The 23,365-nt window shown below is 34.6% G+C and overlaps 1 protein-coding gene across 1 annotated transcript in view; it reads left to right on the top strand.

The window, feature by feature from the left end:
• Nucleotides 1-22,486, top strand: part of LOC131150274 (zinc finger CCCH domain-containing protein 34) — a 33,753-nt gene extending 11,267 nt beyond the window's left edge. The window contains exons 7-8 of the mRNA XM_058100882.1: nt 20,875-21,253; nt 22,064-22,486. Of these exons, the coding sequence (XP_057956865.1) occupies nt 20,875-21,253; nt 22,064-22,110 (426 nt within the window). The 3' untranslated portion in view covers nt 22,111-22,486. The remainder of the gene's footprint in view (nt 1-20,874; nt 21,254-22,063) is intronic.
• The last annotated feature ends 879 nt before the right edge of the window (nt 22,487-23,365 follow it).

Raw genomic sequence — 23,365 nt, 5'->3', positions numbered from 1 at the left:
CCTTTTGCATAGGGTGTTATATTATTTACTTGTTTATTTAGGTTTCTCCTGGCCATTTGGGTTAGCAATGTAGTTGTCTCCTCGAAATCTCAACACAGAATCCTCATCCACTTACATGGAATTTCTACTTTTTCAGTTGCTAGCTTGTGCTTTAGAAGACTAATCTTTTCATGCAGACTTACTACCTCATGTCCTTGATGGTAGAATTATCTCATAGCTGGGGCAGCTTTTTTGAGACTCTGTTACCTAAGTTGGGGCCAACTTTCTGCATGAAAAGTGATAAATGTACCATCATAAACTGTTTTTAGACATGAGATGGCATCTTATTGAAAGGAAAGTTTGGTTTGGAACTTTACTATGTTTGGCTGGGTGCGAAGAAAGGAAATGGGGGATGATTATATAAACTACTGGTGTTGTTCTTTATTTGGGAATCGGTGTTTGATTTAGGCCTTTTGTTGTCTTTTGACAAATACCTGAGTGTTTAAGTTCTGTGATGGCATGCTGGGTGAGACTAGACTTAAAAGCTTAAGTCATTAGATTTTGATCCCATCCATGTATATTTGCTGCACCTGTTTCACTTTTTTTTTTTTTTCTGCAGTCTTGAACAATCCCCCCCCCCCCCTTTTATTTGTGGGTACCTAGCACTCCAAAGTGAAAATTGTCTTCTCTCTGTGAGCAAGACTAATTCTCCAACAGTTGCTTTAAGTGAGCCCTAACATTTTGCCTTACGCAAGTCAAATTGCATTCCACATGCCTTTTGAATCAATCCCATCCCTCCTGTCTTGGCCCATTTCCTATGATCTTTATCGAATATTGTCACACAATTGGTCCTCCAACTATTTGCACATTAAAAGAATTAACTCTTAAACCTCCATTTTGCTGTCACTTGCCTAGATGTGAACCATCAACTTTGATACCTCTTTGTTATTAAGCGATTACTTGCGTGCAGGCTTGATATACATGGCTTAGAAACTTAAACCATTAGGTCTTGGGTCTATCCATGTATTTAAGCTACCTACTCTTTTTCAATGTGGGATAATTCACAAGTGGAGTTCCCAACATTTTGAACATTGGTTCATGCTCTTAATTAGGGAACTGTTTGTAAAAACTAGAGTAAGGGATAGAATTATAAAAATCAAGATGGTATTAGGACAAGAGATAATAAATATCATTAGTGCTTATGCTTCTCAAGTTGGCTTAGCAGAAAATCTTAAGAGACAATTTTGGGAAGATATGGATAGTATTATACAAGGCATACCAGGGACTGAGAAAATATTTATAGGAGGAGATCTGAATGGACACGTTGGAAGAGATAATAAAAATTATGAGAGGATACATAGAGGATATGGATATGGAGACAAAAATGAGTCTGGGGAGATGATCTTAGAATTTGCTATGTCATATGATTTTAGTATAATGAATACTTGCTTTAAGAAGAGAGAAGAACACTTAATAACCTTTAAAAGTTGACAAAATAGAAGTCAAATAGATTTTTTTTTAACTAGGAAGGTAGATCGTTTATCATGCAAGGATTGTAAAATTATTCCAAGTGAAAGTCTAACCACACAACATAGAGTCTTAGTGTTAGATATATGTATTAAAAAAATGGAAGAAAAATGATAAAATAAACCAGTGTAGGAGAACTAGATGGTGGAACCTAAAAGGAGAAAATATAATAAAATTTAAAGATAAAATGACCAATCTTTAGAGGATGGGATAGATACAAATACTCTTTGGAATAGATTAGCTAGCTCTATTAAAAAGATAGCAAAGGAGATTTTAGGTGAATCAAGGGGAAGATTCTCGAATAGCAAAGAAAGTTGGTGGTGGGATAAAATGTACAAAAAATCATAAAGACAAAAAGAATTTGGTATAAAATGTGGCAAAAATGTAGAAATAGAGATAACTTTGAAAAATATAAGGAGGCAAGAAAAGATGCAAAAAGGGCCGTTAGTGAAGCTAAATATAGATCATTTAATAGTTTGTATGATAGATTAGGTATAAAAGAAGGGGAAAGAGATATATTTAAACTTGCTAAAGCTAGAGAAAGGAAGAGCAAGGACTTAGGAAATGTAAAATGCATAAAAAGTGAGGATGATATTGTCTTGGTTAAGGACAAAGATATTAAAGAAAGATGGCGAAGTTACTTTAGTAGGTTGTTTAACGAAATCCAAATAGAAGGCTTAAACTTAGAATTGTCAAATGAGGAAAAGACTAAAAATATAAGATTTATTTGCAAAATTAGAGTTAACGTAGTTAAGTTTGCACTAAAAAAGATGAAAAATGGGAAAGCTATGGAACCGGATAACATCCCAATTGAAGTTTGGAAATGCTTGGGTGATAACGGAATTATATGGTTAACTAATTTATTTAATACATAAAAACTAAGAAAATGTCATATGAATGGAGGAAAAACACTTTAATACCTATATACAAAAATAAAGGAGATATTCAAAATTGTACTAACTATCGTGGAATTAAACTTATGAGTCGTACGATGAAACTATGGGAAAGAGTAGTTGAACAAAAATTAAGGTTAGAAACGAAGATCTCAGAAAATCAATTTGGTTTTATGCCTGGGAGATCTACCATAGAAGCTATTTATCTTTTAAGAAGATTAATGGAAAAGTTTAGGAAAAAGAAGAGGAACTTGCTAGGATACCTAGGGAGTTCCATGGTGGGTTTTATAAAAAAAGGGTATATGTTGTAGATATACTGATGTCATTAAGGATATGTACGATGGAGTAATGACTAGTGTAAGGGCTATAGATGGAGAAACTAGAGAATTTCCAATTACCATTGGTGTACATCAAGGAGCTGCTTTGAGTCCTTATCTTTTTGCTTTAGTGATGGACCAATTGACTAAGAGTATTCAAAAGGAGGTTTCATGGTGTATGTTGTTTGCAGATGATATTGTATTAATTGACGAAACTAGGGATAGAGTAGAGGCTGAGTTAGAATTATGGAGAGAAGCTTTGGAATCTAGAGGCTTTAGGATAAGTAGAAATAAAACAGAATATATGAAATGTAATTTTAGTAATGATAGGAGGAATATTGAAGACAAAGTTAAACTTGATGATGAAGAAATAAATAGCACTTGTAGATTTCGATATCTTGGATCTATTATGCAAGCTGAAGGAGAAATTGAAGATGATGTAATGCATAAAGTTAAAGTATGTTGGGTAAAATGGAGAAATGCTTCAAGTGTGCTAAGTGATCGTAGAATACCCTTAAAATTGAAAAGGAAGTTTTATAGGACAGCTATAAAACCAGCTATGCTATATGGATCGGAATGTTGGGCGACGAAGAAACATAATATCCAAAAAGTAAAAGTTGCCGAGATGAGGATGCTTAGATGGATGAGTGGTATAACATTGAAAGATAAATTAAGGAATGAACATATTGGTGGAATGAACATATTGGTGGTAAGTTAGGTGTAGCTCCTATAGAAGATAAGATAAGGGAGGGACGACTCAGATGGTATGAACACTTGCAACGTAGGCTTTATAGTGCACCTGTGAGGAAGAGTGACTTAGTTACTGTGGGGGGCAGTAGAAGGGGTAGGGTTAAACCTAAAATAACTTGGGAGGAGATAGTGAGTAAGGATTTAATATTCTTGAATCTATTAAAAGAAATGGTCCATGATCACATAAATTGGTGGAAAATGATTCATATAGCCGACCCCACTTAGTGGGACTAAGGCTTGGTTTTGTTGTTGTTGTTTTGATTGTTTGATAGCCTAAAAATATGAAAAAGTACAAGAAAATGCAAAAAAAAAAAAAAGTATCCAAATTTATAGATTAAATGTGCAGGTCACAAATCATAGCAAATATTGCAGATCTTACAAAAAGATTTACTTGTTTAAAATTTTATAAATCTTCCGAAATCATTTGTTGGCAACCTTGAGGATCCTGTGCCTCTGTTTTCTGTTTTCTTTTCCCTGAGGATACAAATCAAAAACCATGTGCAGCAATTATCAAGGGTATTGCTCAGACTATAGATAGGAGCTTAATGATATATGCAGATTTTAAAGAAGCAGCATCTATAAATCAAAAGCCTGATATGAATCACAAGTTTTCATCACAATTTATGCTTTTAAACAAGAAGCACTTCCAACCAAACCCTTCTTTACATAGGTTAGTGCCTCATCCTTTGGTTACTTGGGGATAATTCTAGGGATCGAATTTTGTTCAAAGACTTTTAAAAACCAGGGATTTTTTATATTAGTTTGGGGAAGTTTGTTTATTCTAGTAATTTTTAATTTTCTTGGGATTATTTTTATGACTTTCAATGGTTTTGATTTTTTTTTTTTTTTATTTTTAATAGTTTTATCTTAGGCTTACGATGTGGGAATAAAGAACATTTGATGATTAATTTAGGGTCTGTTTGGTATTGTTTCTATTTATTTATTTTTAATTTTCATATCTGGTAGAAGAGAATATGTTATTTTAATAATTGGTTGTGTTAATGGGGTACTTTTTGTCCTTAGGACTTTATTATTAATAATATATAAGAGGGCAGACCTGGAACTGTAAGTAGACTCCAGCAAACTGCTGCTCCGTTCTTTCCTCTCTTTTTTTCTTCTTCTACTCTTTTCCTCTCTCCTTCTCTCCTGCATCACTAACTTTGCAACATGGTATCAGAGCATTGATCTCCTTCAAATATGATTTATCTAAGTTGGTTTGATACTCTGTTTTTCATTTTTTTCCTTATCCTCCCCTAATCAGTCTTCAAATCTGATTTTCTGGTTGGTTTGAGTCATTTAGGGACACCCTCCCTCTGGGTTAGGTTGTGCAGCATCCTTCACAGAAAGCTGTGTGTTTTCATGGTGATTTGCTGATGTGAACTCAGTTATATTCCGTTTCTAGTATGCTGCTAGCCTGCCGCTGCTGTTCCTCTGTCACTCTGTGGCTTGCTGATGATGCTGTTTTGATGACATGTATTCATGATTGATTGCTTGCAATATTATATCGATTGCTGGTTGGTTTTCATTAGTGTTCAAATATTTATTTCCTGTTCTTCTCTGCATTTGTTTGCAGCTTCTGCCAGGTTGTTTATTTTGCAGTACTTTGCTGGGGTCTGCCCTGTTCTTGGTGCTTAAGTAATTCCTCCTAGGATATTGTAAGCTCAGTTCTGTAGTCATAGATGATTCCTATTGAAGTTGTGGATTTTGGAGAGTTTGATGTATTGTTAGTTCTGTTTTTTTTTCTCTTTTTTTTTTTTTCTTTTTTTTCTTCAAGTCCTGAAAGCACTGTTTGTGTTAGTGTGTGCTGCTTGACTACTCAATCTCCTTCTCGCAATAACTCAGCCATGGATGCTACCTCTAGTTGTAGTAGGGGAAGTTTTAGAGGACGAGGTTTGGATTGTGGTCATGGCAGTGGTTGTGTAATATGAAGAGGAGCTCGTCATGGCAATTCTTGTATTTGCACACATTGTGGCAAGGAAAATGATGCCATTAATCACTGTTGGGATCTCCTAGAGAAGTCACCGGTTTTAGAAAAGAAGGGAGTATGCAGTAGATGTACTAATGTTATTTAAGGATACGTATGATAGAATGATGACTAGCATTAGGATTGTAGGATGAGAGCTTAGAGAATTTCTAATCACAATAGGTGTGCATCAAGGTTTTACTATACCCTTATATTTTTGATTTAGTGATTGGTGAACTCATTAGGAATATCTAAAATGAGATTCCATGGTATATGTTTTTTGCAGATGAACCAGTGTAAGAGAACTAGGTGGTGGAACCTAAAGGGAGAAAATATAATAAAATTTAAAGATAAAATGATGAAAGATGGGGATTGAACTATAGAGGATGGGATAGATACAAATACTCTTTGGAATAGATTAGCTAGCTCTATTACAAAGATAGCAAAAGAGATTTTAGGTGTTCGAGGAGAAGATTCTCGAATAGCAAAGAAAGTTGGTGGTGGGATAAAGATGTCCAAAAGGTCGTAAAGACAAAATGAATTTGGTATAAAATGTGGCAAAAATGTAGAAACATGGATAACTTCGAAAAGTACAAGGAGACAAGAAAAGATGCAAAAAAGGTTGTTAGTGAAGCTAAATACAGATCATTTAATAATTTGTATGATAGATTAGATACAAAAGAAGGGGAAAGAGATATATTCAAACTTGCTAAAGTTAGAGAAAGGAAGAGTAAGGACTTAGGAAATGTAAAATATATAAAAAGTGAGAATGATATTGTCTTGGTTAAGGACGAAGACATTAAAGAAAGATGGCAAAGTTACTTTAGTAAATTGTTTAATGAAAACCAATTAGAAGACTTAAACTTAGATTTGAAAAATGAGGAAAAGACTAAAAATATGAGATTTATTCGCAAAATTAGAGTTAACGAAGTTAAGTTTGCACTAAAAAAGATGAAAAATGGGAAAGCTATAGAACCAGATAACATCCAATTGAAGTTTGGAAATACTTAGGTGATAATAGAATTATATGGTTAACTAATTTATTTAAAACAATTATAAAAACTAAGAAAATGTCAGATGAATAGAGGAAAAGCACTTTAATACCTATATAAAAAAATAAAGGAGGTATTCAAAATTGTAATAACTATCTTGGAATTTTAATGTATGAGTTATACCAATGTTTTAAAAGGCAAAGGTGTAAGGCGAGGTGTTTTACCCTCCGCGCGGTGAGGCATAAGCCTTAAGGTGTTAAGGCGTAAGCATTTTGGGACTATATTTTTTAAAATAATTAATAAATAAAATAAATATATAGTAAAAAAATGAGAAAAAATTTAGAATAATGGAGAAAAAAAAACCTAATTTTTGAATATCATATAGGCCAAAACATTAGAAATGGTTCCCATTAATTTTTAAATTTAAAAATTAAAAAGCTTATGCGCTTTTAAAACATTGGTTTTTATTATAAAAGGGGTCCCAAATTTTTTACATTAAGCCCAAAATCTTGATTTCTAAGGCAAAATAGCTCCTAGTAGCTCTGTTTGACAACTTCGGTGTTCAATTCTTCGATCAGCAGCAAGCCAGCAACCAGCGAAACCTTCAAGCACTCTCGTCTCCCTTTGGCTGTCCTCTACTCTAGTAGAGAGAGGAGAAGAAGCTTCGTTGAGAGAGGAGGAAGAAACTTCGTCAAGAGAGGAATCATTGCTGGAGGAATCGTCGAGAGAGGAGAAGAAGTCGCTGGAGTAATCGTCGAGAGAGAAGAAGCTTCGTCGAGAAAGGGAAAAAAGGGGTTTTAGGCTTTAGATTCAAAGTTCTTGGTACTTATTTATTTATTTATTTATGTTTTAAGTCAGGCAGCCTGAAATGCGTGTGCCTTCCAATTTGAGGCGTAAAAGGCGTGTGTTTCCCCCTAAGACGTACACCTTTTAGGCCTTTCGCCTTTCCACTTACGCCTTAAGGCATTTTAAGCCCAAAAGACCTCAAGGTGCACCTTACAAACGTCTTTTAAAACATTGAGTCACATGATGAAATTATGGGAAAGGGTAGTTGAACAAAGATTAAGGTTAGAAACGAAAGTCTTAGAAAATTAATTTGGTTTTATGCTGGAAGATCTACCACTGAAGCTATATATATTTTAAGAATATTAATGGAAAATTTTAGGGAAAAGAAGAAAGACTTGGATATGGTATTTATTGACCTAGAGAAAGAATATGATAGGATATCTAGGGAAGTTCTATGGTGGGTTTTAGAAAAAAAAAAAAAAAAAAGGGTGTGTGTAGTAGGTATACTGATGTCATTAAGGATATGTGCGATGGAGTAATGACTAGTGTAAGGACTATAGATGGAGAAACTAGAGAATTTCTAATCACCATAGGTGTACATCAAGGATCTGCTTTGAACCCTTAACTTTTTGCTTTAGTGATGGACCAACTGACTAAGATTATTCAAAATGAGGTTCTATGGTGTATGTTGTTTGCAGATGATATTTTGTTAATTGATGATACTAGGGGCAGAGTAGAGGTTGAGTTAGAATTATGAGGAGGAGCTTTGGAATCTAGAGGCTTTAGGATAAGTAGAAATGAGACAAAATATATGAAATGTAATTTCAGTAATAGTAGGAGAAATATTGGAGACAAAGTTAAACTTGATGATGAAGAAATAAATAGCACTTGTGGATTTCGATACCTTGGATCTATTATGCAAGCTGAAGAAGAAATTGAAGATGATGTAATGCATAGAGTTAAAGTAGGTTGGGTAAAATGGAGAAGTACTTCAAGTGTGCTTTGTGATCGTAGAATACCTTTAAAATTAAAAGGAAAGTTTTATAGGATGGCTATAAGACCAGCTATGCTATATGGATCAGAATGTTGGGCAACGAAGAAATAGAATATCCAAAAAGTAAAAGTTGCTAAGATGATAATGCTTATATGGATGAGTAGTATAACACTGAAAGATAAATTAAGGAATGAACATATTCACGGTAAATTAGGTGTAGCTCCTATAGAAGATAAGATAAAGGAGAGACGACTTAGATGTTATGGACTCTTGCAATGTTGGGCCACATAGTGCGCCAGTGGAGAAGAGTGAGTTAGTTACTGTTGGGGTAGTAGAAGGGGTAGAGGTGGACCTGAAATAACTTGGAAGGAGATAGTAAGGATTTAATAGCCCTGAATCTGTCAAAAGAAATGGTTCATGACTACATAAATTGACAGAAAAAGATTCATATAGCCGACCCCACCTAGTGGGACTTAAGGCTTGGTTTTGTTGTTGTTGTTGTATATTGTTTTGATTGATGAAAGTAAGAGTGGAGTAGAATCAAAGTAAGAACTATGGAGAATAGCTTTAGAGTTCAGAAGCTTTAGGGATCGTTTGGAACCTTTGATAGAAAAGTACTTTTTTGGAAAAAGTACTTATCAAAAAGTAGTTTGGGATTGCATATTATAATTTATAGTAATTTTTCAAATACGTACCTTTTTTTCTTTCTAGAAAATACTTCTTTTCTTAAAAAAAAAAAAAAAAGTAGTTTGGAAAATTACTTTTTTAAATAAGTACTTATTTAAGTATAAACCAAACACTACTTATTGACACAAGTACTCTTAAGTACTTTTCATAATTAGTACTTATTTTTTAAGACGTTTCAAATGGCGTCTTAGGATAGATAGAAATAAGATGAAATATATGAAATGTAGTTTCAGAAATGTAAGAAAGAATTTTAGAGATAAGATTAAACTTGATGGTCAAGAAATTAATAGCGTTAGTAGTGAGTAGTAGATTTCAATACCTTGGATGTATTATGTAAGTGGAAGGAGAAATCGAAGATGATGTAATGCATAGAGTTAAAGTAGGTTGGGTAAAATGAAGGAATGCTTTGGGCATGCTGTGTGATCATAGAATACCCTTAAAATTAAAAAGGAAGTTTTATAGGATGACTATTAGACCATTCAAGCTTTATGGATCAAAATGTTAGGCAACTAAGAAACCACATATCTAAAATGTAAAAGTTTCCAAAATAGGAATGCTAAGTTGGGTGAGTGGTATAACAATAAAGGATAAACTAAGGAACATATATTTTCACAATAGACTAGGCATAACACTAGTAGAAGATAAGGGAGGGGTCTTTGATGGTTTAGGCATTTGAAAGCAGGCTAAACAGTGCACCAATAAGGAGTGAGCTAGTCATTGTTATTGGTATTAGAATAGGTAGGGGTAGACCTAAAATAACATGGAATGAGGTAGTGAGGAAGGATTTGATAGCTCATAAGTTGGCCAAGAAAATGCCCTTGATTGTGTAAATTGGCTGAAAACGATTCATGTAGCTGACCCCGCCTATTGGGACTAGACTTGTTCTTGTTGTTGCTGTACATTAGTTTGGGGATATTTGTGTACATTAGTAGTTTTTAATTATGTTAGGGTTATTTTATGATTTTTTATTTTTTTGGGGGCTATTTTGTAATTTTAATAGTTTTATTTTAGGGTTTCTTAGTTGCTTGTAAATATAGGCTTAGGGTGCAAGAATAAGGAACTTATGATGATTAGGTGAGTTTCACGCCTTTGGTTGGTTGTTCAAAACATTTGGAAGGTCAAAGCCCCTTCATCAAGGCATTTATTTGGTTGGTTAAACACACAATAAATAACACCCATGATAGAGAACACAATAATTTTTTTAAACACCACACAATAAACACGGGCAACAAGACTAGAACCCAGGACCTCCTAGTAGCCAACTCTGATACTATGTTAGATTACCACTTTATCTAAGAGCTTAAGCTATTACTGTTAGGTTGTGGGCCAACAATGTATATCAAGCTTTAACAGTTCTTAATAGAGTTAACTCCAACAGTGTGTGACTGAGTAGGAGACCTTCAAAAGCACTTTCTATTTATGTGTGTTTATGTTTTTCTAATTCAGAAACAACTTCTCGTATGTTTTTGCATTGTGCGTTTACTTGCAATATTTGGAATAAGCTTTTGATTGATTGGGAGAAAGTTGGGTTTATCTGGAGTTGTGGAGGACTTGTTGGTCATTTCATTTTCTGGTTTTGGCGGAGGAAGGATATAGGTGCATTTTGGAGATATGCAGTTTATGGCTGGAATGGAATGCTTGTATATTTTTTAGGAAAAAAAAAAGCCAAATTCCTCTTTGCTATGGGTTAACACTCATTATTTAGCCTCACTTTGGTGTGTGCTGCTGCTGGTTTGCTTTAAAGGGGTGGGTTTTCTGATATCAAACGATATTAGCTAGCTTGTTAGTTTTATTGTTGTTTCTTTTCTTCTTGTTTCTCTTTTATTTTTTATTTTTTTCCATTTTATTAGGAAAATTTATTATCCTCTGTTCTGTATATTCTTTCTAATCCAATGAATTCATCTTCTTTTTTTATCAAAAATAAAAACTAAAAATAAATAAAATAAGAGTTTCACGTCAATCCTCCCCTCCTTGGTCATTTTTCTCTCTATTCTGTTCTATCTTCCTTTCTGTTTCTGACTGTTTTCAACGGCAGCTGTTCCTCTCTTCTTTCCCCTTCATCTTCCTTCTTCTCCTTGTCTTCTCTCTGTTTCTTCCCCTCAATTTTCTCTTTGTTTCTGCCTGTTGCCAGCCTACATCCCCCTAGCACAACTGATTGTCTTCACAAAACTCAAACCCTTTCTGCACCACCATCACCACCCTTGCATTTGATCTGCAAACACAGTCCTCATCTTCCTTGTCTACAATTGTTGCTGTGTCATGCCCATGAAATTGATTTTCAGTTCATTTTACCTAAAACCGATGACCAAACCAAAATAATTGGTTTTCCAATTTACGAACCGAATGAAACTGAATATTGGCGGTTTAGAGAAGAATGTTTAACTGGTCAGTTAGTTTATTTTTTGGTTTTTATAATTTTAAAACTGGTCTAATAGACTTGTCATTAAATACTCCTAAATATGTAAGGATGGGTTTTTGGGCTCATGTTAGGCACACTTCATTGGCCCCTTGAGTTTATGCCTGGGCTAAGGCCCATGTCTGCAAGAATGGGGTGGGGTTGGTATTAATTAGAAGAGGGTGAAGGGGGAAGCATGCCTCCCTTGTCTGATGCAGGACTGATGCAAGGCAGGATGCAACAGAAGGGGGAACAGGAAGCTGCATTGGCAGGGGAAGCATTCCCCGTGTCTGACATTGGAAAATCCTAAGTCGGGGGAGCTCCCCTATTCTCTAAACTGTAAAGATCCTACCCCTCCTGACTTGTTATATAGCTTCACGCGGTTACACCACAATTACAAGCAAAATTAAAATTAAAATTATCAAATTTGAAATAGATGAGAGTTTAACATTAAACAAATTATGATACATAATATATATAAACAGAAAAATTTATATTAATATTAATATTAATATCTTGGTTCGATTTTCTTGTAAAACTGGAACCAAACCAAACAGACTTTTATATATATATATATATATATATATATATATAAATTAAAAAAAGGGTCAAAAATCAAAGCTGAAAACTGAACCAAAATATAAAATGGTTCAGTTTTAGTTCAGTTTTTGCTTTTTGGTAATTTTTGTAGGCCCCAACCTGTTACTCAAACCCCAACCATTTTCCCTAACTCATATAAGTTCAATCATCGATATCTGAGAAATGTTTCAGATAAAAAATTTGCATCAAGTTGCTGAGAGAGCCAGCCTAGTTTGGTCATATGGCCAACATCACATAGAACCCCTTCTTGTGACAGGGTCGAGAGAGGGAGAGAGTGGAGAGAATGAGGGAATACTGGAAAACAAAAGAGAGGTAGAGATGAGTGTGGTAAGAGATGGATTGCAGTGCCAAATTGTGAGGATAAAATCATCTGTACCACCTCTTAATAGGGTGACTGACCAAAGAAGACAGGTGCCAAGTCTGAGTTGGGCAGAGCCAAGTAAGATCTGTTAAATGCCTCTGCCAAATGGGATTGATTCACTTATTTTGGATCAATTAAGTTTAGGCATTATTTTTGGGTTAGCATGGCTATTTTATGGTTGCCCCAAAGGAGGACCCTAATTACAATCCTACCCTTCTAGCTCTCCATGGTGGCTGTGTTGGGCTTTTGTGGAGCCTAGTTGCATTCGATCTAGATCATGGTTCGAAATCACGGTCGCGGGTAATGTCACGTAATGGTCGCAGGTGTAGTGGGTCGCGGGAGACGCGGGAGACGCAGGTGTTACGTAACAGGAAGCGGGCATAACGGTCGTGAATTTTTTTCACGCATGCACAACCATGCCAAAATCGAAAAATAAGCATGAAATCCATTAATACATTATTTTTAATGAATTTTGAAGGCTTTCATTCAACCTACAAATGCTTTTTAATAGATATTATGATTTTTATATTAATTTTAGTGCGCTGTTTACAAAAAAAAGTATTTTTTTTTTTATAATTTACATTACTTTAATGAGTAAAAAGATGTAGAAATGTAAGAATCAATTAATTAAAGTCATAAAGTTACTAAAAATGAATCAATAGACTCAATACTCAATATACACATTACATATACATGAATTTAAAAAGTGATTAATATCAAATATCAATAAATAGTTGAAAATACATGAATACAATATTACAAATTTATAACATAACAAATGTCACCCCCAAAAAGAATGACGTGGAGGGTCTTCATAATTTGCATCTGTATTTTGAGATTGGGATTGGAAATTATCCCCCCATCCTTGTGGAAATACATAGTTGAATAAACCCAAGTTTGCGTCATTTCGTTGTTGTTCTTGAAAATGTACTGGTGGTGAAAATCCAATTGATATAGGGGGTGCATAATCTCCTCTTTGACCATATCCTGAATAATGTCCATAAGTTGGGGCTGGGGCTGGCTCTGGGTAGTGTGTAGAAGAAGACTCACTGGATCTTGAGATTCCTGATCCACTATGATAAAAATGTGAGTCACGAGATGCATAATATGGATATGCTGGATGAGATCCATATGATTGTGATGATGAACCATCTAAACCAAAGTCGCCAAAACTACGAACCACGCCATATGAATCTTAGCAGAATCACTAGGGTCACCATGAACACTCCTTCTCCTGGGTTGTGAAGATTGGTTCCCTGGAGGAATACCTAAGTTATAATTTTCAAGTATGTGATGTAGTCCATAAGGATCAGAAGGATGTATATCCTTTACAAATGATGTCCTTGTGTCATATCCATAATTATATTCTACACCGTCGCCTCCACCACCACCACTACCACCCCCCCCCAAACCCCAGCTCCAGCACCACTATTACCATCATCATCACTTGGTGGGCTCAAACCAAGATTGTCATCACTTTGTGTACGTTTAGGGCTTGAACTTGAATCATCATGCGCGTTTATTGGTGGTTGATCACCTCCTTCTGTAGTACCACCAATTTCTTCATTTAACCAATTTGAATTGTCCTGACCGTCGAGTAGTGGTGTCTCTCTCTCTCTAACCATTGACTTAAAGGATCATTTTCTTCGAAAATGTAGTCCAAATTGATAGGATTGAAACCCTTTTCAATTTCTCATTGTCTTCTTCTCATTGTACTTTTTAACTTTAACCTCATGTTGTAATGTACGAAAACAAGTTTTTGTAGTCTCATGTACTTCAATCTATTTCTTGTTTTCGTACGGATGAGGCTAAAGGTGCTCCAATTACGCTCACAGTTCGAAGCTGATGTGGTCTGGTTAAGAACTCTGATTGCTATTCTTTGGAGCTCAGGAGCACACAAGCCATAATGAATCCACCATTCAGCTGCATGAATAATTAAAAAGAGTTTTATGTCAGTATAGGGTATATTTCAAAAGTCAAATTTGAACATAAAGAGAGAAAATAAAGCCATTCATCCATTATTTAGCTATATAGCCTATATTTACCAGAATTTGTTTGTTTCACTGTCCTTTGAGCCAATGGGGTTCCAAAAGTCTCTTGCCTATCTCGATATAGCAACAACTGAAAAAGGATGATTGTGAAATATAATTAATTAATTAGATGTATTAATAATTATTCTTGAAAGTATTACAGAATACTAGAACAATTCATTATTCAATTTAATGGAACCAATACTTACTTGATTAATAGCCCGAATTTGAGTATCTATATCGGGTACCAACTTGGTTATTACTTTTTTAACCTCATCCATGACTTCTCTAACAACTTCAGAAGAGGGTGGGGCACCATAAAGAAATTATGGGTTCAAAAAATATCCTACAATTAAATTTAGAAACATATTAATCAATAGTTTTGTAATGCAACTATGCATAATTTTAAAGTTCAAATAATGAGAAATTGTATTTGATTTACACTTACCAACAACGTGCAAATCTTGGTGCAACTGAAAACTCCACTGGTGTCAATAATTTTCCAATGGTCTTTGTAAAATCGGCAATATTTTTGAATGACCAACTTCGCCCTATCAATTGCCTTGTATATGAAGCTCATGGTTGGTTTTTCATCACCATCAACCAATTTAAGAACTTTCACTAAGGGTTCTTGCACTTTAATTATATTAGAGACCTTTTGCCAAAACTCTTTGCCTAAGATAATTTTCTTTGAATCATATGTTGGGCCTGATTTTGCCATCCGAAACCTTGAGTTTTTCCAAGCATCAGATATAAATATTTCCCTTAATGCTTGTTTATGCTTGACAATAGTCTCCAAAGTAATGAAATTTGTGGCAAATCGAGTGATGACAAGGCGAAGTAACTCTTTATTATTGATGAATTTCTTAATGAAATTCACTGTCCATGTGTAATTGTAAATAAATGAGGTTATTGTTCTTGCATCTTCTAAGACTTTCTTCACATTACTTTTCTTACCAATGTCTTTAAGAATAAGGTTTATGCAATAAGCTGCACATGCTGTCCAATAGAGATTGAGCCTCTTCTGCATTAATAATTTTCCTCCTGCCTTCATTGCAACGTCATTATCAGTCACTACTTGGACAACATTTTCCTCCCCAATTTCTTCAACCACCTCGTCCATTAGTCTAAAATGAAATTATAAATTCAGTAATTACTACTATTTAATTAAAAACATGCAAGTCCATAATACTATTTGCATATACAATTAAAATTATAAATTTACCTAAAATAATATTTAGCTGTTCTGTTTGACACATCAGAGGCATCAATTGATTTATGAAACACGGTGCCTCTATCGCAATAAACTAAAAAGTTTATAATATGTTTTCTAGTTGGTCCTGACCAACCATCACACATAAGGGTTACACCTCTCTCCTTCCAAATTCCAGCAAAAGAAGCTATATAATTTTTCATTTCTTGATACTCTTGCTCCAAATAAATTTCAAATATCTCATAGGGTGATGGACCCTTCATCCCCTTTCCAACCTCTGCAGCAATATCAAACATAGGCTGCATAAATGGAGAGTCAGCTACACTCGCTGGAATCCGATTATAAATTAGGAATTTTCCAACTGTTTTTCCTAATTTACTTCTTTAACCTTTCAGTAACTTATTGTTGATTTTTGGTTATTCCGCACTTTTATTTCTTTCTAAAATAGGATCAATTGCCTTTAGTTTAGCTTTAGGGGCATCAAAATTGATCCATTGTCGTCCACTACCTTCAGCTTCTCGACCACTATAAGATCGAACTCCTGCTTTATTGAAACCACTGGTAGCACCACTGCCTGGGCTACCTCCATCTTCATAAATATTACCCCCTCCAGTTCTTGCTCGAAATCTTTGTCTCTCTTTCCATTGTTGCTATGATCGTATGCTTTCTTGTCAAGCAAATCTCATACTTTCTTCTTCCAAGTCTTCTTCATCGCTCAAATTCTTAAAATCTCCTCTAATTTGGGCTTCTGTTTCTTTTTGCCTTTTTTGTTTATCTCTTTTCTTCTTAGCATACTATTGTAGATGTTTCATCATTCGTTCTCTTACTTGTGTGGTCACATTTGAGCATCCAACTACTTGACCCTTTTTATGTGCCAAGTGTTGTTTCAAGCGTGTAATGCCCCCTTTAATTATCTTCCCACATAACTTACACATAATAACATGTCTATTACCGTCTACCGCAGTACCAAAATGTCATCCAATATCCTCACTAGGTAAGTTCTCATTTCCTCTATCACTTGACATATTGATATCACATATTTCATGTTTATTAATACTTTTTAAGTTTTAAAACATCATTTTGACCTTAAATTTAAAATTAGGTAAAATAAATCTTTACATGATCTATTTTTTGTTTTTAGTTATCAAATAGAGTGAAAATTGATAACTTAATAAAAAAAAATTTAACCTAATAGTTAATACATTAATAATTCTGATTTTTACTAATTACTACTGGAATTTGTAGAAAAAATTTATTTTAATCCATATACTGAGAAAATGCTTAAAAAGTTAAATAGACAATTTGTTCTGTATGGATCTCTATTAGTGATGCTATGATGTATATGAAAGTAGAGTAAAAGTCTTTTTCACCTTTAAAATTACAATGTTAATTTCTTATAGTTATAAATGAAAATAAAATCAAGTTATAAAAAATAATGAAAATATTTTTAAATATAAAGGAATATATTTTAAAATATAAAGGAATATATTTTTTTGTAATAAAATATATAATATTTTATAATTTTTTTTATTTAAATATAAAAATAATAAAAATTACTTATTATTTTTATTATTTTTAATCAAATATTATATTTTATTTTTACGTATAAAGTATTTAAAATTAGAAGGACTATTTAGTACTTATTATTTAATATTTACTAAATTACTAATTATATTATTCTTGTCATTTTTGTAGAAAGGTTGTAACTTTGTATTTTCTCTATGTTTTGTGTAGAGATCATCAACTAGATTTTCATAATTACCTTTCAAAAAATATAAGACAATTAAAATATTTATAAATTAAGAAAATTTTATTTTACATAATTATTATTGATTTCTAATTTTTTACTCTATTAAATTACTTTTTTTTAATTCAATTTAACAAACATAATTTACAACAAAATATAATTAAAAAAAAAAAAAACATAATGATAAGACTTAGTGTTGTGGGTGTTGGGTGTTGAGTGTCTCATATGCTAGGGAGTTTGAGTGAGACCGAGAGAGGGGAGAGGACTCGGAGGAGCCTCGAAGCCTCAAAGGAGCAAAGGCTGCGAAGCTCGAATGGTCGATGAGCGATGACTCCAAGCTCCGAAGCCGAAATCGAAGGGCTGGTTGGTGGCGGGTGCGACGACTGGCGGAGGAAGCTGCCAACAGGGTATTGGCGACTCGTAGAGGCGGTGGAGCTGCTGCAGACCTGTCGCCGTTGACTCGCCAAGTTGCTGCAACTGCAAGTCTGCAATTCCTGAGTCCTGGAAGGCTGCGAAGATGAGTAGATCTGCTCACTCTCAGGCTTCGAAGAAGTGAAGCCTTCTTATTGCTTTGGCCAACAAAATTTTAAGGTAAGTTTTTTACTTTCCAGTTTACTCTTTGAATGTTAGACTTAGATTGAATGGCAGATGGGTGGTGGGGAGAGGGGGAAAGCAGCGCTGCAACTTGCAGCAGAAAGCCTTTAGGGAATCTGCAAGCTGTCGGCCATGTAACGGTCTGTAACGGACCGTTACGAAGTGTAACATTGGGGTAACGGCCGTTACGTCTCTTTAACGGCTGTTACGGCTGTGAATTTTTTCCAAACCGCATTATCGGCCCGTAACGATTTCGGAGCCTTCAATTTCCGTTTCGTATCGGCCATTACACTATCTAACGGCCTTTATTTAAAACCATGATCTAGATGATGACCCGACTTTCCATTAATGAGAGATTTCTATCTTAAGGCTTAGTCCATGGAGCAAAGGATTAGGCCGTAAAATGATTGTTTTTTGGGTGATTAGGTTAAACGGTCACACTTCGCGAGAGAGCAAGAGAGAGAGTATTGTACCACCACACTCTCTGTATTTTTCTTCCTGATAATAGTGAAATCTCTGCAACTCCGTAGACGTAGGAAAAATTGCCGAACCACGTAAATACTGTCTTGTGCGTGTGATTGATTTTTTTTTGGCGCGTATTCTTTCTTTATTTTGTTTCTCACAGGTTTCGGGAATTTGTTGTTAATTCCCAACAGGCTGTGAGATGAACCTCACACCAAAGGTTCGGTTCATTAGAAGCTATTAAGTACAAACAAAAGCACCTTAATGTACCCTTTATGCAGGTTCATAAAGGGTAAGATTAGAAGATTTCTTTGAGAGTTGAATTTTAGAAAATGTCTTTAGGTAAGCAAGCTCTCAAAATTCTTTCAAACATGAAACAACAACAATAACAACAACAACAACAACAAGCCTTAAGTCCCACTAGATGGGGTCTGCTACATGAATCCTTTTTTGCCAATTAACCCGATCAAGAGCATTTTCCTCTACTATATTAAGAGCTATTAAATCCTTCTTGACTTCCTCATTGCAAGTTATTTTAGGTCTACCCCTACCTCTTTTTATGTCAGAAACAATAACTCACTTCTCTTCATAGTTGCGTAAATAGGCTTGCATTTCAAATGCATGAATCATCTAAGCGGCCCCTCCCTTATCTTGTCTTTGACCGGTGCTATAAGTAGATTATTGCTTGTATGCTCGCTTCTTAGTTTATCTTTTAATGTTATACCACTCATCCATCATAACATTCACATTTTGACAACCTCTAATTTTTCTACTTGTTTCTTAGTTAGCCAACATTCTGAACCGTAAAGCATAATTGGCCTTATGGCCATCTTATAGAACTTTCATTTCAATTATAAGGGTATTCTACAATCATACAACATGCCTGATGCACTCCATTTTACCCAACTTGTTTTAATTCTATTTATTACATCCTCTTTAATTTCAGATCTAAGATATTGAAATCTACAAGTGCTTTTAATTTCTTGATTATCATGTTTAATCTTCTGTTCACTATTCCTTACGTTACCAAAATTACATTTCATATATTATGTCTTATTCCCTCTTATCCTAAAACCTTTTAGACTCTAAAGCGGTTTTCAAAGTTTCAGCTTAGATTCCATTCAACTCCTACTTCCATCAATCAAGACAATATTATCTGCAAATAACATGCACCAAGGGACCTCTTTCCATGATTAATTTCACCATTGCTCACCAATTCAGAGAAGGAAATAAGGTTGCGGACTTCTTGGCATGTCAGGGAGAGGAAGGCACCACTATGAGATATGTGGAGTTTGCTTCTTTACCTTGTCTAGTTAGAGGCATGATACGACTTGACAAAATTGGTCTTCCTAATTTAAGAGTCTAATGTGTTGTTTTATCTTCATTTCATTTTTGTTATGTTTCGTTTATATCTGTTTGTAACTTGTTCTGCTAGAACCACGGTATTCCTCCACCATAAGTGAAGGGTTTTCTAATAAAGAAAGGGGGTGTCACCCTCTTTTATGAAAAGAGAAAAAAAAAGGGACCTCGTTTTGAATACTCCTAGCGAGTTCATCAATTAATAAAGTAAAAAGATAATGACTCAAAGTAGAACCTTGATGTACACTTATTGTGATTGGAAAATCTCTAAAGTCCCCTCCTACATTCCTAATGCTAGTCATTACTCTATCATACATATTCTTAATGACTTCCGTATATCTACTACATATCCCTTTCTTTCCTAAGACCAGCCAAAAAAATTTTTAGGTACTCTATCTTATGCTTTCTCTAGGTCAATAAAAACCATATACAATTTATTATTATTTGTTTTTTTTTTTCCTTTAGCTTGTTAAACTTATTTTTTCATGCAATGTTTGGTAAAAAATTATGGTTGTATGTATCAATTTTTAGTTTCACACATCATGTCTTTGGGCTCTTTTTAAGTTCATCTGTTTGTCATATATTGAATAATTGGCAGAAATATTAGTTGATGCATTTATGTGTTTAGTGTGATTGTATAGGCGATTGCTGTCTTTGTGTGTGCTGTGTTTTGCACCTTTTAAGGAGACAGTGAATTATGATTTCATAGATATTGCTTTTTTACCATTTCCATTCATGCTAGAGTTGTTTGTCCATGCTTTAAGAGTATCATAAAACATGCTGAACCAGTTTCTAGTATTGTGATACATTTTTTGTTTTATATTATAAATGGTTTCTTCTACCTTGTACTCTTGTGGATGATTTTACTTTTTAGATTTATAGGTTCCCTGAATATTTTCTTGATTATTGATTTCATCTCTTTTGCTGCCTCATGTTTTTTTCTTTTTGACTTAATTCTTTTGGTTGACTTTCCACTTTGGTTTATTTGGAAGTCATTTTCTTCTGTGCTGCATCTCTATGTACTTCCTCATTGCTAAAAATTTTAGCTTCAAACACTTGTTGCTCTTTGTAGTTGTGTATTTGCTATTTGTAATGCTGATTGCCAATTATTGTCAAATAAGCGCATTGATCTGCTCTCATGGAATTTTATTTTGTGCTTTAGATATAAGTTAAGGTCTTTTTGATCTGTTACTTCGCATCTGATGTTTGTTTGTTTTTTAATCAGGGAACAGCCCTTTGTGCTTACTATGCTCAACATGGAATGTGCAAGTTTGGGCGTACATGCAAATTTGATCATCCAGTGGGAACTCTAAGTTACAGTCCATCTGCCTCTTCTCTTGCTGATATGCCTGTTGCTCCTTATCCCGTGGGATCTTCAGTTGGTACTTTGGCTCCATCATCCTCATCTTCAGACTTGCGGCCTGAACTTATTTCAGGATCCAACATGGACTCCTTGTCGACAAGAATGGCTTCTTCTACAAGCACAACTAGTGGTTCAGTTGGTTCGATTTTATCAAAGAGTGCTCCTGCTCCTCATTCCACTGTTCAACAATCTGGTCAGAGTACCACCCCTACAATTGGCCATAGTAGCATGGCTCAAGAAGGTGAGGATCAAGCCTCAAGCTAAGAACCAGATCCAAGTAGTCCTTGTTATCCCGTTCTTGATCAGATATCATGAACCAAAAAATTTATTTCTTGTGCAAGTCCTCTAATAGGGGGCAGCTTCAATTTTCAGCTATCATGGTTCCACGTTACAGATCCGCCACACATGACCTCTGTTTTCTCCATGTTCATATACCTTTTTATGGCAGCTTCTTTCAACTTGAATAAGCCATAGCAAACCTTTAAAGATTCAGAAAACCAAATTTAGCCTTTCACCTTGCTTCCAAGTAAATTATGGAAGAAACCTAGCTTCCATTACCCAAAACTGTGTCCGTCCATCCATCTCTCCAATTTTTGGAGTCTCTTGTGTTTATTTATGCTATTTTTTATCTTTTTTCCCCTTCTTGGGAACAAAAAGTATCAGTCCACACCATTCTTCCTTTTGTGTTGACTCTGCGTTCATGCCCATCTTCCGATAGTTTCTGTTCAAATTTGGGAACAAGCTTCGAATTCAACTTAGACATGAATTCGTTGATTTTGTTCCCCACTTTTTGGTTCAAGGTTTTGTTGTGGGAAAAACAAATGTAATTTCAAGACTCCAAGGCATCATCAGCGGTGCCACTTTATATCAATACATAATAGATATATTGTGAGAAATGAATTGCTTGGACATGGTCATTGTGTAATACTGAATAGAAAGGGGAGAAAGAAGTTCACGTTGTCAATTTTCAAAATTTATTGATGAGACCTTGCGGCTTCACGGCTCTTGTGTGCCAAAATGCTAAGAACTTTGGGGTAAAATTCCTTTGCAGGGAAAGTTTTCCATTCCATGGATGTAAATGCAGGAATGATCCCATAGAATTGCGACGCCCCCCTGTAGAAGGCAAATCTGATCTACGCAGGTTTAGCTTGCAAGACTCTGGCAGGCTGTGTCAGGTTGATTATTTTTCAATTATGGATCCCAGGCAGAGGTGCTTCGAAGCAACAGGAAAAGTTAAAAAAAAAAAAAAAGTCACAATGATGAGATGTGGAAAAAAGTCACAATGATGAGATGTGCTTATCAGGCATTGCTTTGGTGAACATGAGATAGGCTTTGGGTTTGAGATTGTTTTTCTACTAGTTTTTTCAGCTCCTTTACGTACATACACAAGAAACACTGTTTTCATTGATTTGAACATTATTGTTATGCCAATTATGTTGATTTTTTCCGTTCCTAGGCAGACATCTAGGCAGACATCTAATTAGTTGCAGGACTAATTTGAGATTTTTTTAAGATAGCAACATCATTTTTTTATTTTATTTTTCCCATTACACCTACTTAATTCACAAAAAAAAAAAAAAAAAAAAGGATTTCTATCCTTCCCAACAAGAGAAATTGTTCTGATAATGATATTATTATTATTATTATTATTATTATTATTATTATTATTATTATTATTATTATTATTATGACTAAATTTGAACTACAAAGAAAGGACTTTGTGTGCTAATATTGTTATATGCACAATTTTTATTACAATCACTTCATATAACAGTTCACAGATATTTTCGTGACACACCATGAAATGTATTCGTGAGTGATTCTATATTTTGGTGGAGTTGTGTATTCAAACTTGATCGCATAAAGAGCCCCTAAATCTAAAACATGCTATGTAGGAGCCCTCCTAAGCAAATCAGTAACCTTTTTTAAAAAAAAATTAAAAAATATATATATCAAAGTCCGAATTAGTGGAGAGAAACGGGAGAGTTAACATTATTGGAGTGGGGTTAGGTGGTGGAAAACAATTGGGGAAGTGGGCTGCAACTGAGGGACACCATGCATAGTTGGTATCTGTAATATCACTTAGATTCGTGCATGAAACTATAACAAATGGAGCTTTTAAAAAACTCACATGCTTTCATAATCATTATACCTTGTAGATCCAAAATGGACATCCCAAACCCTCTCCCTCTCTCAAAATATGGGAAGTCCCTTTGTATAATTACAAATACAGAAAGAGTCGAGGAAAACACAAAAAGAAAAGAAGAGATAACAGCTGCATAGATGTAAAAAGTGGGAATTAGCTAGCAGTAGTAAGTACCCATGGCTCAAGATTGATACAAACCTGCAGCGC

This window comes from Malania oleifera, chromosome 3 (assembly GCF_029873635.1).
Source record: "Malania oleifera isolate guangnan ecotype guangnan chromosome 3, ASM2987363v1, whole genome shotgun sequence".
Classification (NCBI taxonomy): Eukaryota; Viridiplantae; Streptophyta; class Magnoliopsida; order Santalales; family Ximeniaceae; genus Malania; species Malania oleifera.
The sequence above is the reverse complement of the archived record's forward strand: the minus strand, read 5'-3'. Positions and strand labels throughout refer to the sequence as shown.